This window comes from Eurytemora carolleeae, unplaced genomic scaffold, assembly GCF_000591075.1.
Source record: "Eurytemora carolleeae unplaced genomic scaffold, Eaff_2.0 scaffold278, whole genome shotgun sequence".
NCBI classification, from domain to species: domain Eukaryota; kingdom Metazoa; phylum Arthropoda; class Copepoda; order Calanoida; family Temoridae; genus Eurytemora; species Eurytemora carolleeae.
This window is the reverse complement of record NW_019396399.1, coordinates 74,929-90,348: the sequence shown is the minus strand read 5'-3', so window position 1 is coordinate 90,348 and position 15,420 is coordinate 74,929. Positions and strand designations below refer to the sequence as shown.

Sequence of the window (15,420 nt, the reverse complement as noted above, 5' to 3'; positions counted from 1 at the left end):
GAGATAAAAATAATTTTTATTTTATGGGGGGGGGGTCCAAAAATCGCTCTCTAGGCAATTAACAAATTGTGATATTTTGCTGTACTAGAGAAAATTAAGGAAACTGACAGAATTAAATACATTTTAAGATAGCAACGAAAATATCTTCTATTGTTATTAAGATGAAAGTTTAAAGGTATTGTTGTAAATCAGACTAACCACTAAACAGAGTTACTTTGAAAATGTAAATTAAGGTAAAACAGACGAGATAAACAGATTACAAAAAATAAGTGAAATAGATCTATAATTAAATGAAGTGTATTTATTACAAGGACAAGATAACAAGAGAAACCAATGCCATTCACATGTAAAAAAATTACAGGTTTAAACCTACTCTGGGTGTCTAGGATGGTAGAGATAAATATGTGTGAGAGCTCTAAACCTCAACTGCTGTGAAATTAATGGAAACCAGGTTTGCATCCCAATAGGGAGCATTATATACTCTACATCACCCATGGTCAATCCATCTGAAAACTAACGAATCTGGGAAATATTTAATATATTCAAATATTACAATCTAAATAAATAAAACATCATAAACAGAAAAATTGTACTTTGTTGGCTTGTTTGCATTAAACTCCTCTTGTGTACACTACGGAGCGCCTGCGCAGAACTAGTGTCAGTGCGCAAAATCCACTTCGGAGAAAGGTCGTCCCAGCATTCCTTAGTTACTAATGGAGCAGGACGGAGGAGACGGAGCAAGGGTTCTCGGAATCGGAGTAGGACTATTCCTACTCATCCTGATCTGGTCGTGTACAGTTGCAGGATTAGTCCTTGTCTCTAGGTCAGGTTCAGCTCTCTCCAGTGTTCTCATAGTACTTGCCTCCATCCTCACTGTAGTGCTTCTTGCTGTACCCAGAGAAGAGATATTAACAGGAAAAGGTAACTTTTGATCAATTTCTTGTTCATGTTACCATGGCTAAATATATCATCATTTGGGATAGCTTATGGCTCTAAAGTACGCTTTCGGGACTAATCAGAAAATTTAAGAAGAACGAATCATTTCAAAAAATTGTATAAGCCTAATATAAAAATGTGCATGCAGAAAACACTGGGTTTTTCGATTTTTATGTCCGCATATTTAGCGTTAAATCAAGATAATCCAATATGATAAGGAACGCTCTGTAGTAGGGCATTTATTAGCAATATCGATTCAGGGTATAATTAGTTCAATTATCAATAAATAACCCATTTTTCAATCAAAATCAAATCGATTAATGGTAGTATTTACAATTAGTTTTTGCTTGAGTTAACTAGGGCTTTCACACACTAGAAATGTTAGTGTTCCTTTGCTTATGAATTTCAATGTTATGTTTTCTTACAAGTAAAGTGTGTCGGTTTTTAATCAAACGCAAAAAAGTTTAATGCTTAGAATTTTTAATGAAAGTGACTAGAATTGGAACGGATAGGTAATGTCTTGTAAATTCTTGATTCCAGATATTAAGACTCCCGAAGTGGAAAAGATAATTGATGGAATGTTTGTCTGGAGAATCCTTCTCCTGGTTCTACTCTCTGTATCCGTCCTGGCCGGAGGAACTCTAACCCTCCTGGACTATGGACTCCATCCTGTTCAACCAACAACACTCAAGAAACTCAAAACAATACAGTAAAATAATTTTGTTACTCCTCAAAGGGAGATAAAGATAAATGTGACAAACATAAAACTGACCTTCGATACATCTTGTTTAGATGTTACATTTTGTGGAGTAAAAAATCCAATCGTCTTGTCTTCTGCATTGGATCTCAAGATTAATAATTTTGCACAACCAATACTGGAAGAAATTAAATTTATATTGCGAAATGTTTTTTATAATTTAATAAACTTTGTTAATTGATTTAGTTTTGGCCTTTTTTTAATAATACTATTTTTTAATAAATACTATTGTTCATATTAAATCAAACTTATAACGAATTTAACAGAAATTTACAAACAAAAGGTTTAATATTTGATAGAAACATCCTGCGCCATCCTCTCAGGGATCTGAGGTTGAGAGTTATGCTTTATTTTCAAAGATTTGTGATGAAGAATAAAAAATGGGAGATAATTTCTTTGTAATTTTTTGGTTACTGCCATCTTTTATCCCATACTCTTCCCATTCATTCATTCGTCACTCCAGTTATAAACAGACTGGCTTCTTACAATCATGGGTCCTTTCAGCTGAAAATTATCATAAAAAAAACGAAATGAAAGACAAAAAAGCTCAATTTCTCAGTCGTGCTACCATAGGTACAACCATAGTTACTTTGTGTTTACGCTCTACGAGAGCTTTTATATACGACCTAGAGTTGTATCTATAGGAGCATAATTAAGAAATTGGGCCAAGATCTAATAAGTCTTAAAGATCATCAACGTTCATTAAATATTAATAAATATGACCAGACTTCACAATATTTTGACTCCCTGGATACCGAGCAAAGTAAAATTATTGAACAAGCAGAATTATTTGTTTCAAATACAATATACATCCCGAACATCTCTTCCGGAATCTTGGGGCTTAGGGCTTCCAGCCAACGTGCATCTGAGATTCCTACCAGATTGTCTTGCACATTTACCCGTCCATAATCGAGGGCACAAAACCTCAGTAATTTAAATATTTTACTTTATTTACTCAGGACTAAATGTAGACTTCTTAACTTTACCCGACATTATTACCTAAAATGGTCATCCTAGAGTTTATCGGAAAAATATTAATGTTAAGCATAGGTTTTCCTAGTGCATTTCCTAAATCAATAACTAAAAAAAATACTTTTTAATAATTTCAAATTTAAAAAATAATTATTACAAAAAATGGGATATCTAAAAACACTTTGATAGGGCAAACTAGCCACCTTTATTAAGAGTCTGGCGTAGTAGAATTAACAACAAAATAAGATTAAAAATTCTTGTCTTTATGACCGAACATCTCTCCTGATCTCTCATGGAATAATAACGCGTTAGAAAAAAATTGCAAGACTTTTACGGCAATTCAGTAATTCATTCCATGTAAAACATCTGTGAGGTTGATCTGAATCCAGGTCCACTTAAATAATGTCCCACTAATATAACAATATCTACAAGTTGAAAAATTTATTAATCGCATTTTTTATTAACAGAAATAATTGACGACATAATATATTAGGATAAGCTATAAACAATTTATATAACAAGCATCGATGCTGATCAAAACCTAAGATGAGGTTTATTCTTTATCATATGTTTATCCAGCTTCTCCCAGAAAGTGAGCAGGGCGGCACGGTCCAAATGTCTCTTGGTCCTAGAGAGTTGGATAATACTAACCGCCCAGCTAGCAACATTCTTCTCCAGACTAACCTCGCTCCACTTCAGATGAAAACCCGCAATCCTGGAGAGGATATCAACCGGTTTCCCGTCATACGGCCAACCCTTGAATTGCCATGCTTGTCCCATCACGAAGACTCCGACAACCCTGTCCCAATCCGCGTTCGTCAGCTTTCCAGGGTTGTCAATGACTCTGTAGGGAACTGTAAGACCTCCCTCCTTCCTACGTTGAATGAGGATGTCGTTCTCTCGCTTGGTTCCTCCAGCACGTTTATCCTCAGTTGAGACAAATCTCAAATCTTGCAAAATATCTTTCACGTTGAACATCGTAATCAGGCTCTTGGGAGCAGCAGGAATTATTATAATCGGAGTCCTCGATGCTTTCTTTCCAGCCTTCTGCTGAGGTTGTTGTATTACAGGTTGTGGAGCAGGTTTAACAACAGGAGAAGGTCTAGGTACCTGAGGATGAGGTATAGGAGCATGTTTAGGATTACTCCCGCCCGTCATCATAGATTTCAAGGATTCTCCAGTATATGTTCTAGTAGTATCAATGTTGAATCCTTCTGTATCTGCTGCTCTCAACAACTCCTGTCCGTACCTGTTGTAAGGCATAGGAGGCTGAGCTGGTGCAGGCATACCAGAGCTAGGACGCATAGACATGGAGTGCTGATCCACCGGTTTATTGTTTCGGCCTTCTTCCCTGGCTTTCACACTGTTCAGGATTGCAAACACGTTTTTATTGAACATTTTCCCGTTGCTCTGTAGAATAGTAATCCTAGTTCTCCATTGCCGCTCACGTGATCTGATTTCTTTCGTCTTATCAGACTCCATATCAGCAAATGAAGCAAGACCCCTGTCACCTTCCTCTCCTGTCTCTCCCTTGATTCTAGTTCGTCTGTTTGACATAATCTTCTTCTTAATTTCAGCAATCTTGTTTGTCGTCAATTCGTCGGAGAGCGCTTTGATGTTGCCTGTTCCAAGTGCGCTTCCCTCAGGCCTTTGTCCGTACTTCATCGCGAGTTGGTCTTTTATTTTCTGTGAAGCGGACTCGTCATATCTAGGTTTCTTTTGTAATCCTTCAAGAGTGTCGTCAGCGCCTCTTTTCATCTGCGTCGGCATCTCCAGAGGCGCCGACTTGTCAATACTTGTCGAGGACTGAGTTTCTCCTCGGAGATATGCGAGAAGATCCTTCCTGTCGGGTCGACGCACAATAGGAACATCCTCACTAGCCGCCTGTCTTACATAAACAGGATGCTGCAGTGCAATATTCTTGAGGAGGTAGAGCAGACACTCAAGGGTGTAATACTCCTTAGCCACACCATCCTTTCCCTTACCATAGATTAGGTAGTTCGTCTTTACAGTCTTCGGCCAGGAGAACTCGCCGAAAATGATGTTATTATCCCGTTCTATAATTTGTTTCCTCTGCATACTGTACTGTCGCAACAAGCTCAATGGATCCGCCATGTTGAATTCTGAAATAAATTTTATTAATAAATTTTCGTTTAATTCTTACTTATGAAAGAAATAATGTGTAACATTTAAACAATAGAAAACAATCAGATGTTTGTAATATATAGTACTTGAACCTAAATTAGGTTCTGGAAGAAGCATTAAAAATTTATTTAGGGTTATAAAATAAATATGTGAGAAAGGGGGGGGGGTAATTAATACCAAGATTCACTTTAAATTTTCCTTTAAAACCCAATAATGCATCTCATAAATTGCTTTTTACAGCTGCATCTTCAGTGGGGTTTAGTATCAACATATGATATCAGTAATATTTTCGTCCAAAATATATTATCACAGGTTTGGACTAAAATGGAAGCAAATAAGTGTATAAAGAAGAGGCAATTCAGTTCAGGACAATATAATGCATAATTTAATATCACGAGTACTGTAGACTCAGTACACATGTACTTCAAACTAAAATGTGGAAACCAGATCAAAGATCCACTCTCTGTAAATTGGATTTGCTTTTCTGGGAAATATATCGGCTCCCCCTGGGTTGGGTTGAGCTAAAATAGTTCTTTAGAGCTCATCTCAACTCTCTTTAATGTGTTCATCAGCTCGTCAGGATGATATGTGAAGCTAAGCTCAATCTGTTGAGGTAAATGAGCCCTTTCTTTCGGGTTGACTCACTGTAATGAGTTTAGCTCAACTCGCTCTGTAAAGTAACATCCTAGAGACACAAACCTTGCCGACCAGAGAACCATACTCCAGCACCTCCTCCTCCTCATTCTTCTTCTTCTCATCTTCATCTTTCTTATTTATTACAGAGTATCCTACATACTCACTCCAATTCAACACCTGCAATATGATCAAATTATAGAAATATTATAGCGGGGTATCTTTTATTTAAACCCCGTTCTCCTACCCCTTCATAAAAATAATCATTTCCCCTAGTGTCCTAGTGTATTTTTATGATTTTGAGTGGAAAGTTTGAGTTATTGTGAGCACTACAAGTATCAAAACTGATTTGATCTATGTTCAGGTTAAAAAAATGTCCACTTTGCTCAAACTGTAAGAAAGGGAATTATTAACACCCCTGAATATGTTTTTACCTGTCTCATATATAGGACCATCACGTCTTTGATGGATTTGAATGAATTTGGATCCCTGGCTCCAGTATCCGGGTCTAGTCTGGAGTAGGTAGAGGAGTTTAGGAGAGGAACACAGGACTCCAGGGGCTGCCAGCTGTAGGTTTCAGGACAGGAGAGGTAGGACGGAGAGAACTGTCCTTTATATCTTAACACGAGATAAAAATAATTTTTATTTTATTTTATTTTATTTTGAGGGGACGGTGGTGAGAACAATCCATGAGGTATAAAAGAATAGTTTTTTGGGAACAAAAAAAAATCCCATCCGACCTACAAAAAGTGCCCATCTGACCTACAAAATTGATTGGCCGTCCGACAGCTACAATTAATTATTTCTACCCTACATGCGCTATGGGAATCGTTTATATTGACTAGGAGAACATTTATCCGGGGTATCATTGTGTACAGCTAATTGATACTTCTGGTAAACAGCATAGCTCTCTAGGAAGGTTTCAGTGAACATGTCATCATCAGGGTCCGCGGGTACAAGACGGGTTTCGAACTTGTGAACTCCGGGTCCATACTCCAGGTGGTCTTCTAGACTCTTCTCTTCATTGCCTTTCTTTGACTCATGAACCATACCCTTGTCGTCCTGGTTTTTTCTCCAGCGCTGTCTACGATATAATTTTCCTTTTATTCTTCTAGCATCACTATTTAGTTGGGTACTTGAAGCAGAACTTGAACCTTGGGATGGTTTTATTTTCTCAGATTTATTCAGATCATTGTATCCATCCTCAGTAGATGAGATCAAATCTCCAGGATTTTTCAGATTCAATCTTTCCTCCGCTTTAGATCTTTGATTTTCCATCTCTTTATCCGTAGACCCTGCAGAACCTTCTCCGGGTTCAGATATCTTCTCCGTCCCACTCCCAGGTCTTTTCCCAGTCTCAATATAGTTACTAAATTTCCTTAAAGTTTTCTTCTGTGATTTAGATAGTTTAAATTGTAAGGCATGACAGCGTATTGTGTACATTGGACAGCAACACATCTTGTTTATTGGTTTGTAGCAGTATTGACCAGATCTTCTCCAGCCACGATCTATCAAATCCTAGAATAATAAAGGGCTGTTAATTGTGAACCTCAGTAATGTTTGTTTTATTACCCTATAATGTTGGACATTGAAAGGGGGGGGGGGGGTTAACAATCTTTAGGCGGCGGTATTTTCATGTAACCTGGTAGTCTTGTGGTGTAAGTGTGTGTCCCCACATTCCATTAGAAAACCTAGTATTATCCTGATTACAGTATCCGCACTTGTATCCACCGTTCTCCGTGAAATATTCTACTATAGAGCGGGACATATTCTCTGAAATCACATGTTTGGTTAAATATCTAGTAAAACATCACTGGAGGGATACTCCGGCAGCCTGGAGATACTGCTGGAGACATTGCTGAGCACTAGGCTCCAGCTGAGATATGTGAGAAGGAACCCGTCCCGGATGACGAGCTGACAGAGATCCTAGGCTTGTGGCGAGCAGTTTCCTCACGTCATCAATCTAGGAATATAATAATTTAAAACACGTACATTCAATTTTGACGCGGAAAAATGGGGCCTAGATCAAAATCATTAATATTTATCAAACTTGTAAGTTGTATGTATCTATTTCACTACTGAAATATCCGAAACTTGATTCAGCAATCAGAGATTTGGGAGGTTTAAACCAATATATAATCGATCTTTAGTTAATCAAGTTAAATGTTCAAAAAAAAAAAGTTTTTTTTCAGTTTACTTTGTTCAAATTGTATTACTGTTTAATATTCATTCATTAGTAAACACTTTAATTTAGTGCTCTGAGAACAAAAGTTTGTTTTTATTTTTTATGCTCAGCTCTGAATGTGTTCAATTACTCATCTGACATGATTCATAAATGCATGAGGTTTTAACAGAAAAATCTAGGTTATTTCTTAATAAATGTTCCATAGACCCACATTATGAAAAAATCAACCTCCCATGACTATCTATATATCTTAATCAAACCAAACATTGAATAGCTTAGTCACGGAATGGCCCGGGGGTGGGGGGAATAAGAACTACTGGAGGACGGGAGCCAAATCTTAATAATAGTTTAAAATATTACCCCAGCAACAGGATCATAGTCTGGTTTCCCTGCAAAGATGAGCTGGGAGTAAGCAGTCTGGTATCCAGGAGTATCCTCTATCTCAATAAAATGCTCGTTGTCTGGTATACTCTCATCCTCTGGCAATTCAAAAAGCGCTATTAGAGCCAGAAGGAGAGGGTTAAACTTATCCGCATACCTCCCGGAGATCAGCTCATCCGTCCCGCAGAGTAGGTTCGTTAATCCCACCGCAGCAATCTTTTTCTCCGTTGAACCAGAGATTTTCTGAACGGATCCGTCCTTGACGATCAGAGAATCACAAACCATACCAAATATGCCAACTTGAATCTGATCCATGATATTAATTAGACTGGTTCCACCGTTCTTGATCAGATAGACGAAGAAGAAAACCAGAAGAGATTTTACATACTTGGTGGTCTTGGACGAGGTCAATCGTTGAAAAAGGATAACGAAAACCTGCTTGATGTAGTTGGCAAGGGAGTCGGCCGGGAGGTGTTCCACCATTGACTGGAGGAGATAAAATCCTTCATGATCGTTAGTTTTACTAGCAATAAGTTTCTGAAAAACTCCGAGAAGACCGGTGATTTTATCCTGTCCGACAACCTGGGCCGGTCCTCGGGATATAAATGCCTGGAGAAGACGGACTAAAGGATGAATATTGGCTGGTCTCTCCCAGAGTAGAGGAACCAGGAGGAAGGAGAATAGCGCCATGTATGGCTCAGGTACGTTTCCTTCTGAATGAAGTTCAAGCATCAGGGACATTATTTGGAACACGTAGGGAACAAACTCCTGTACGTCATTCTTTAAGATATCTTCGAAGACAGGGAAGAGAACCTGTTCAAAGTTTGAAACAGCCTGGGGTGAGTTCTTGCAGACGATTCTTATAGAAAGGCTGAGAGATTCAAATAGATAATGATTGTAGTGAGGTCTGGTTGGATTCTTGGCAGCCTGGGACAATTTGTTGGTAAGAGGAGGGAGAAGATGAGCAAGATAGGGAACTACGGAGTCCTGCAGAGCGGAGAAAGATCTCATAACAGCCTTCATCACGTATTCATTCTCAGTAGAACCTGGGAACTCAAATGCTCCAAACAGGTTTTTAAGAAGATCCTCCGTGTATGGAGCAAGGTCGGATTGTTTGAGAAGAGCAGATCCGGACTGATCCTTCATGATGAGTATCTTATCAATTGCTGCTGCAGAGTAGGTGTGGAGAACCACGGCGGGAAACTTAAGATATTGAACAAGGAAAGGGAAAGAAGCTTTCACAAGGTCCGGGGAAAGCTGGGATCTGAATGTCAAGATGTACTTGACACAATCTGATTTAAGAACCGGGAACTCTCCGGTATTGGCCACGTTCTGCAGCTCCGGGAGTATATGAGTTGTACAAAACTCTCCGATATTAACCAGCTGATTTGTCTGGGTTATTCCATGCTTTGCAGTCTTAGCTCTAGTAGCCAAACTAGTCACCAGATATATCGCAGCGTCCTTGGATTTCCAGTTCTGTGCAGGGTTCGCGTTAAACTGCTGCAGCATGGTCTGCACATACACTCCGAATATTTGAGTTATCTTCTCCTCGAAATGTCTACTCAGACCCTTGACTAGATCACACGCTGCCCGCCGTCTCGTGTCCATGTCCGATCCCTCCAGGTCTCTCCTAATGAACTCCTCTGGGTTGTCTTCAAACAGTTCCACGTCGCTTTCTCTCATTTCCATGTTGGGAACTATAATCTAAAACAAATTTAAATGAATAAATTATAATTATTATTATTTGTAAACATAACAATAAATCACGCGGTTGATAAGAATATTTATGAATTGTACTTGTTTACTAAAAAGAAGTCTAGGACAATCCCAAATTTTCAACGGAACTAAATAAAACCACGTAAATAGTACAAATTGTACTAACAATAATAAATACCTTCTCGCAAATGCTGCCGAGTACAGCAGAATCTTCAAACAGGTTTTTATAGTGTGGTCGGTCAGCAACTGAAGCCAAGAACTGGATTGCATTAGAAACCAGGAGATCGTATTTAGTCTCAGTTCCAGTTTTCAACAGAAGATTCCAAACCTAGAAAAAAATAAAAAAATTTCAAAAAACAAAGGAAGTTGGGGTTGTTTTCATGTTATTTTGACTGATCAGAGTTGGGAACTTTTGAATGGTGGATTTCGGGATTAATGCTTGATCCGCTATTTTTCTTAATCTCAAGATTAAATAATGCTTGTATCCCGTTGTTATTAATCTCCAGATTAATTAACCGATAGGGATTAAAGATATCCCATTCTAGTGTTCAGTTTAGAGCTGAAAACTGGTGGATATCGAGATCAATGCTTAATCCTCTTTTTTGCTAATCTAAAGACTAATTTAGTCTTAAGATTCATTTCTAGAGATGCGCTCTTTAACTTTTGAAAAACCGGTTTTTAATTTCCGAGCATTTGTGTTGTCATATCAATAGGACTAATGATTGATCAACATAATTGAATTTATATTTGTTTAAATGCAATAAAAACCGGCTTTAGTTCAATCGGATATTAGTCCAATTGATATAGCATCGTATATGTATTTGTAATCAAACATATCTTTATTACATATAGTAGTAAATGTGTCTCCAATTAGAGACGATTAAAAAGAAAATTTAAAGATTCCACAGTGGATATTCAGATCAAGCAATCTGGATTAAGGGTACGCAATTCAAAAGTTTTCAGCTCAGGACAGCTCAGGATTACCAACCAATTTAAAGTGTTTAACTAGGGGTGGAAAATACTTAACAGTAGACATGAAGGTCCGTTACTGGGAAATTAGATACAAATAAACGGATTCTAGTATTCACTTCTTTTTTTCTTGGACAATTTTATGTAGAATATATAGACTTTTAAGTCCAAATCAGAGATAAGAAATAAAATTTGCATTTTACCGCTGTGACGAACTGCTGCATGTATGGCTGGAACTCCTCCTCGTATTTGTGTGCGTAAAGACCAATATTGTCACAGATTTGACTTCGCAGCTCCTCAAGCACACCAGGCTCATCATCATCCGTCACAAGGAGTGGGTTATCCAGAGTGAGAAGCTCCAGGAACCTGGGCATCCAAACCTTCATGTTGTCCTCGAAAAACTCTGGTAGGTCCTGGTAGTTCAAACTGTGGAATATCTTGGAGATGAGGACCAAGGATCCAAATATAACCTTGAGTGCGTCCTTGTTCCCCGAGTGCTGACCCGCCAGATTGATCGTCTCGACAAACAGCTCCGTGAAGGGCTGAGCAAAGTTGTCCAGGACGAATTTGATTTCTTCCCAGAGCTTCTGGGATTTGAACTCTATTGAATACTTCTCAAATATGGAGTGAGCTGTTTGTAGAACTCCGTTGATGATGTGGAAGTCCCCAGTCCTGAACTTTGTCACCATATGGTTCACCAGATCTTGCCATTGTGCAGGGAAATCTTGCTGGCCTGGGTATTAAACATTTAGTCAAGTGTACACAAGATAAAATTATTTATATCTATACCATTGCTTTAACCATCATTCAGTGCTTAAGATCACAAACAAAAAATATTTTGCTTTTAAAACCCAAATCTGAACTTTTCAAGAAAAAAAAAAAGATAATTAAACAATTCCTCATCATTAAATGGTTCATCAAAACCCCACAAAAAATCGGAAATTCTTATTCTGTTAAAAACAGCAGTAAATCTTTAAAAAATGTTCATGACCTGGATCCGGATCCATTTTTTCCATTGCGGATCCAGGATCCGGGTCAAAATTAAATGGATCCTAAGCACTGCCATCATTTCCATCTATTTTTTTTTCCATTTGATACTTTTAATAAAATCCGATTTCGGTCATATTTATCAAGTTATTAATTGTTAATATTTACCTATGATAGCAATAGCTTGACTGAGTTGCTTCTGGACCGGAACAGGAGCACTGAGCATGAGATCAACTATAAGAGCTTTGACCCGTGTTCTGTCATTATCATGAATCTTATTGATACTATCCTCTCCTACTTTCCAATTCCGCTTCACGTAGTTCTTAAACGTAATTGCTCCAGCAATCTAAAATATATTAGAATGGTCAAATGAGGATACTTCATTGACAACTGAACCTGGGGGTTAATCTTAGATATATCTGAACAATGTACGTACACTGATTAAGCCAACCCATTTAGACACATACATCGACCAAAAATATCAAAGGCCAGAAAATTTCCCACAAAAAATAATCTTGGCCTATAAAATCTCTAAATGAACTCCTGCACGCAAAACTGTATTTGCTAAACAAAATTTGATCGCTATAATGTATTTAATGTAGAAATGAATCTAGCTCAAAGTAAATACGGGGGTTTATAATTTTAAGAATTACACCCTTAGAGGGTAAATGATTTTATCGATCTGGTGAAGAAGAAAATTAAAAATTGGACATAAAAGGCTAGTTTTTCCGTCGTGTAGATACTTTCTAAAAAAATATTTATTTAATTTCACCTCAAGAACTTTTAATTTTGCAAATGGGGCGTGGGGGGGGAATATAAACCACTGATATAATAGTACCATGACCTCACTGCATACAAGTCATAAGTACATAAATCCTTAGTAATCAAAATACCTTACCATTTCGGATATTCAATCCAACCCGAATAACGCGTTTTCAAAATCAACTTTCCCAATTCAGGGGAAGAAAGTTCCGAACCGTGCTTATGTTCAATATTATGATCAACGTTTTAGTAACTCTTCTTGTGTCGAGTGCAAATATCAATTAAAGAAACTATTTCCAACATATTATTAAGCACGACGAGAACTACCAATAACACTATTTACTTCTATTCTAAAATTAAAACTGTGAGAAATCGTTTATTTTCAATTAAAATCCCGGATACCATTTTCGAAACAATTTGAAGGTTTTCCATTTTGGCACATTTCACGAATTCGAATCTTGGAAACGTTTTGGAAAATTTAAACCAACTTAATTACTTAACATATATTGGAAATATTGAACAATTCAGAAAAAAAGCATTTTCATAATTTACAGAATAGCATGACTCCCTGTAAATATTATTATCTTCTCAATTATTCTAAAATTTGTTTACACATTTTACTTTTAAATTAGGAGATTTAAATTTTCCTCCATTTTCAATAACAACATTTCACGCAATTAATTATCTGTTTAAGTTAATGGTAAGAACAATATAATATTAATATTAGAATTTTTCACTGCTTTAAAGAGAGTGAACGGCTATGTAAGGTTGTTGAACTGAGTATGCAGTGTTGTGGAAAACTTTTTTCGGATTCATTTGAGACATATTAAACTTTTTAAAGATCTGTAAATCCTGAGTTTGAGCGCAAATTCGACGTTCAAAACTCCTATATTGGGGGTGGATACGTTTTCAGAATTAGTTTTTATTTAAATTATAAATAATAATTAAAAATTATACATTAATCTAATTAGATGGTTAGGAACATATTTCTCAAAAGAAATTTGTCAATATATCAATGCTAAAATTGATTATTACCAAGTTTTCCACAACACTGCATACTCAGTTCAACTACCATACATAACCGGTCACTCCCTTTAAGTCGTTGAATTTGAAAAATCAGAATGTATAAGTTACATTTTTATGGTAATTCATTATTTAAATTCTACAGTGTGCGAAAAACTTGTCTTATTACCAAATTGTGTAATTTGCTTGAAAAATATCATTGACTCAAATCTGTGACATGTCTCAAAATCGCGAAGTTCCAAAACGTGTTTTTCGCCCAACCTTTGCTTCAAAAATATCTCATGTTCTAAAATGAAATCAACAATCATCAAAACTTGAAATTTATTTATTTGTAGGGGTTTGGAACTTTGTTGTAAAAATGTAGCGTTAACTATTCTGAATTGAAGACTTAAATTGACTAATACTGACAGTTAATAAAGATAACTTTGCACATTTGGCCCAAACTTGACATACGGTTAGGAACATTCTTCCCCTGCAATTAAATCCTTTACTCGTAGTCCTAGGCATGGGTTTCAAAGGTTCTCCCCCATTTCAAAACTGCAAATAAACAAACAACTAACCAAAGAAACGTGTGAACTTTTAGCCCTAAAATTTAAAAGAATACAAATTTTAAATTCCAACCTTAATATTTGGTTCAACATCAGGTTTGTTGATGAGAGAGAGGAGAAGGATTGGATAGTTTTGATTGGTTTCTACGGACCGGAGAAATTCCTCCGCTGGTTTCCTTTAAGAAAAAATATGTTTAAAACGAAATGAAATTTAAGAATATGCAACAACCAAAATAAGCAGAGAATAAAAAGAAATCGAAAAATCTATTTTACTATTCTTATCGGCGGGAAACAATCTGATCAAAAATACGTCATAGAGAATGTAAGGTGAGTCACATTCCTCTAAAAATACCTGATCTCGGTTTGTGGGGCTAAAGTTTGACTTAAATACACCCCCATCTGGTTTAGGTTACTCTCGTTCAACTCCATTTCTCTGAAATATCTTGATGTTCAGGAATAAATATTGAGATTTGTTTAAACATGGCAGCTTGAGTTCCAACTGCTTTCAGTGGAATCTTAATTTACGCGGTATTCACTTGTAGACAAAAGTCGTCTTCAAAAATCAGTCACAAAAGGGTATACGGAGGCGGAATTTTTTCATCCGTACTTTTTGCAAACATATGACGTCTCCACTTACTAACGTCCTAAATACGGAGGAATTAAGTACTGTCTAAATGGGATTTTCTACAACATTTAGTGTCCGACCATAAACAGAACATCGCGCGACCCCTATAGACGAAAATAAATAGAAAGCTCTTCAATACACTGCATGAATACATTTTCAGGGATGCTTTTTATTGATGACTTTCAAAAATATTAAGTTCTCAAGAATTCATGGATTATGATGATGAGTAAACACGACGTGAGTAAGTCTGTCTGTCCGAAAATAACTAACGGGAGACATCTAGCGGAAAAACACTATAGAGGACGGAGACGTATTTAGGACGTCTAAAATACGACCGTAAATTTGAAAAAATTCCGGCTCGGGTGGAGTATTTTTCGACGATGGTGTATTTTTGGACCTACGCCCATCCCCTCTACTGCCCATCCGACCTACAACCACGTGGGTTTAACAGCTGTGGTAGGTCCGATGCACTGTAGGTCGGATGGGCACGTTAAAAACAGCATATTGGTGCATCCGACCTACTTTAAGCTGTCGCTTGGACACGTTAGTAGGTCTGATGGGCCTTTTTCGTAGGTCGGATGGGCATTTTTCGTAGGTCGGATGGGCATTTTTAGTAGGTCGGATGGGCATTTTTCGTAGGTCGGATGGGCATTTTTCGTAGGTCATGATGGGCACATTTTTCGTAGGTCAGATGGGCATTTTTAGTAGGTCGGATGGGCATTTTTCGTAGGTCGGCCCAGACGTGTGGCCGCAGCGCTCAGCCCCCTAGCCTGTCCTAGCC

General features: G+C 37.3%; 4 protein-coding genes across 4 annotated transcripts; 1 reads left to right on the top strand and 3 right to left on the bottom strand.

Annotated features, from left to right (window-relative positions):
- The first annotated feature begins 619 nt into the window (after window positions 1-619).
- LOC111702457 (transmembrane protein 218) lies at window positions 620-1,874 on the top strand. The gene is made up of 2 exons (XM_023474150.1): window positions 620-921; window positions 1,477-1,874. Exons 1-2 carry the CDS (start codon window positions 714-716, stop codon window positions 1,647-1,649), a joined length of 381 nt encoding a protein of 126 aa, XP_023329918.1. The 5' UTR covers window positions 620-713; the 3' UTR covers window positions 1,650-1,874.
- A 1,217-nt stretch (window positions 1,875-3,091) lies between these two features.
- LOC111702455 (parafibromin) lies at window positions 3,092-4,788 on the bottom strand. Its single transcript, XM_023474148.1, has one exon. The coding sequence runs from the start codon at window positions 4,778-4,780 to the stop codon at window positions 3,200-3,202; it is 1,581 nt and encodes a 526-aa protein (XP_023329916.1). The 5' UTR covers window positions 4,781-4,788; the 3' UTR covers window positions 3,092-3,199.
- A 102-nt stretch (window positions 4,789-4,890) lies between these two features.
- LOC111702466 (arginyl-tRNA--protein transferase 1-like) lies at window positions 4,891-7,240 on the bottom strand. Its single transcript, XM_023474162.1, has 4 exons — window positions 7,086-7,240; window positions 6,264-6,961; window positions 5,878-6,079; window positions 4,891-5,623 (listed from the first exon to the last, which is right to left on the bottom strand). The coding sequence occupies exons 1-4, from the start codon at window positions 7,209-7,211 to the stop codon at window positions 5,471-5,473; spliced, it is 1,179 nt and encodes a 392-aa protein (XP_023329930.1). The 5' UTR covers window positions 7,212-7,240; the 3' UTR covers window positions 4,891-5,470.
- LOC111702454 (exportin-2-like) lies at window positions 7,216-14,447 on the bottom strand. Its single transcript, XM_023474146.1, has 7 exons — window positions 14,367-14,447; window positions 14,088-14,190; window positions 11,850-12,027; window positions 10,898-11,427; window positions 9,904-10,053; window positions 7,989-9,713; window positions 7,216-7,406 (listed from the first exon to the last, which is right to left on the bottom strand). Exons 1-7 carry the CDS (start codon window positions 14,441-14,443, stop codon window positions 7,254-7,256), a joined length of 2,916 nt encoding a protein of 971 aa, XP_023329914.1. The 5' UTR covers window positions 14,444-14,447; the 3' UTR covers window positions 7,216-7,253.
- Window positions 14,448-15,420: the final 973 nt, after the last annotated feature.

Excerpts from the sequence above, each read along its gene's own strand:
- LOC111702455 (XM_023474148.1), bottom strand. The coding sequence starts at position 4,780 with ATGGCGGATCCATTGAGCTTGTTGCGACAGTACAGTATGCAGAGGAAA.
- LOC111702454 (XM_023474146.1), bottom strand. The coding sequence starts at position 14,443 with ATGGAGTTGAACGAGAGTAACCTAAACCAGATGGGGGTGTATTTAAGT. Across the intron at positions 10,054-10,897 it reads TGCAGCAGTTCGTCACAGCG|GTTTGGAATCTTCTGTTGAA; the intron begins GTAAAATGCAAA and ends ATTTTTTTCTAG. Across the intron at positions 7,407-7,988 it reads ACTATGATCCTGTTGCTGGG|ATTGATGACGTGAGGAAACT; the intron begins GTAATATTTTAA and ends TTATATTCCTAG.
- LOC111702457 (XM_023474150.1), top strand. The coding sequence starts at position 714 with ATGGAGCAGGACGGAGGAGACGGAGCAAGGGTTCTCGGAATCGGAGTA. Across the intron at positions 922-1,476 it reads AGAGATATTAACAGGAAAAG|ATATTAAGACTCCCGAAGTG; the intron begins GTAACTTTTGAT and ends TCTTGATTCCAG.
- LOC111702466 (XM_023474162.1), bottom strand. The coding sequence starts at position 7,211 with ATGTCCCGCTCTATAGTAGAATATTTCACGGAGAACGGTGGATACAAG. Across the intron at positions 6,962-7,085 it reads TTACACCACAAGACTACCAG|GATTTGATAGATCGTGGCTG; the intron begins GTTACATGAAAA and ends TTATTATTCTAG. Across the intron at positions 5,624-5,877 it reads TGGTCCTATATATGAGACAG|GTGTTGAATTGGAGTGAGTA; the intron begins GTAAAAACATAT and ends ATCATATTGCAG.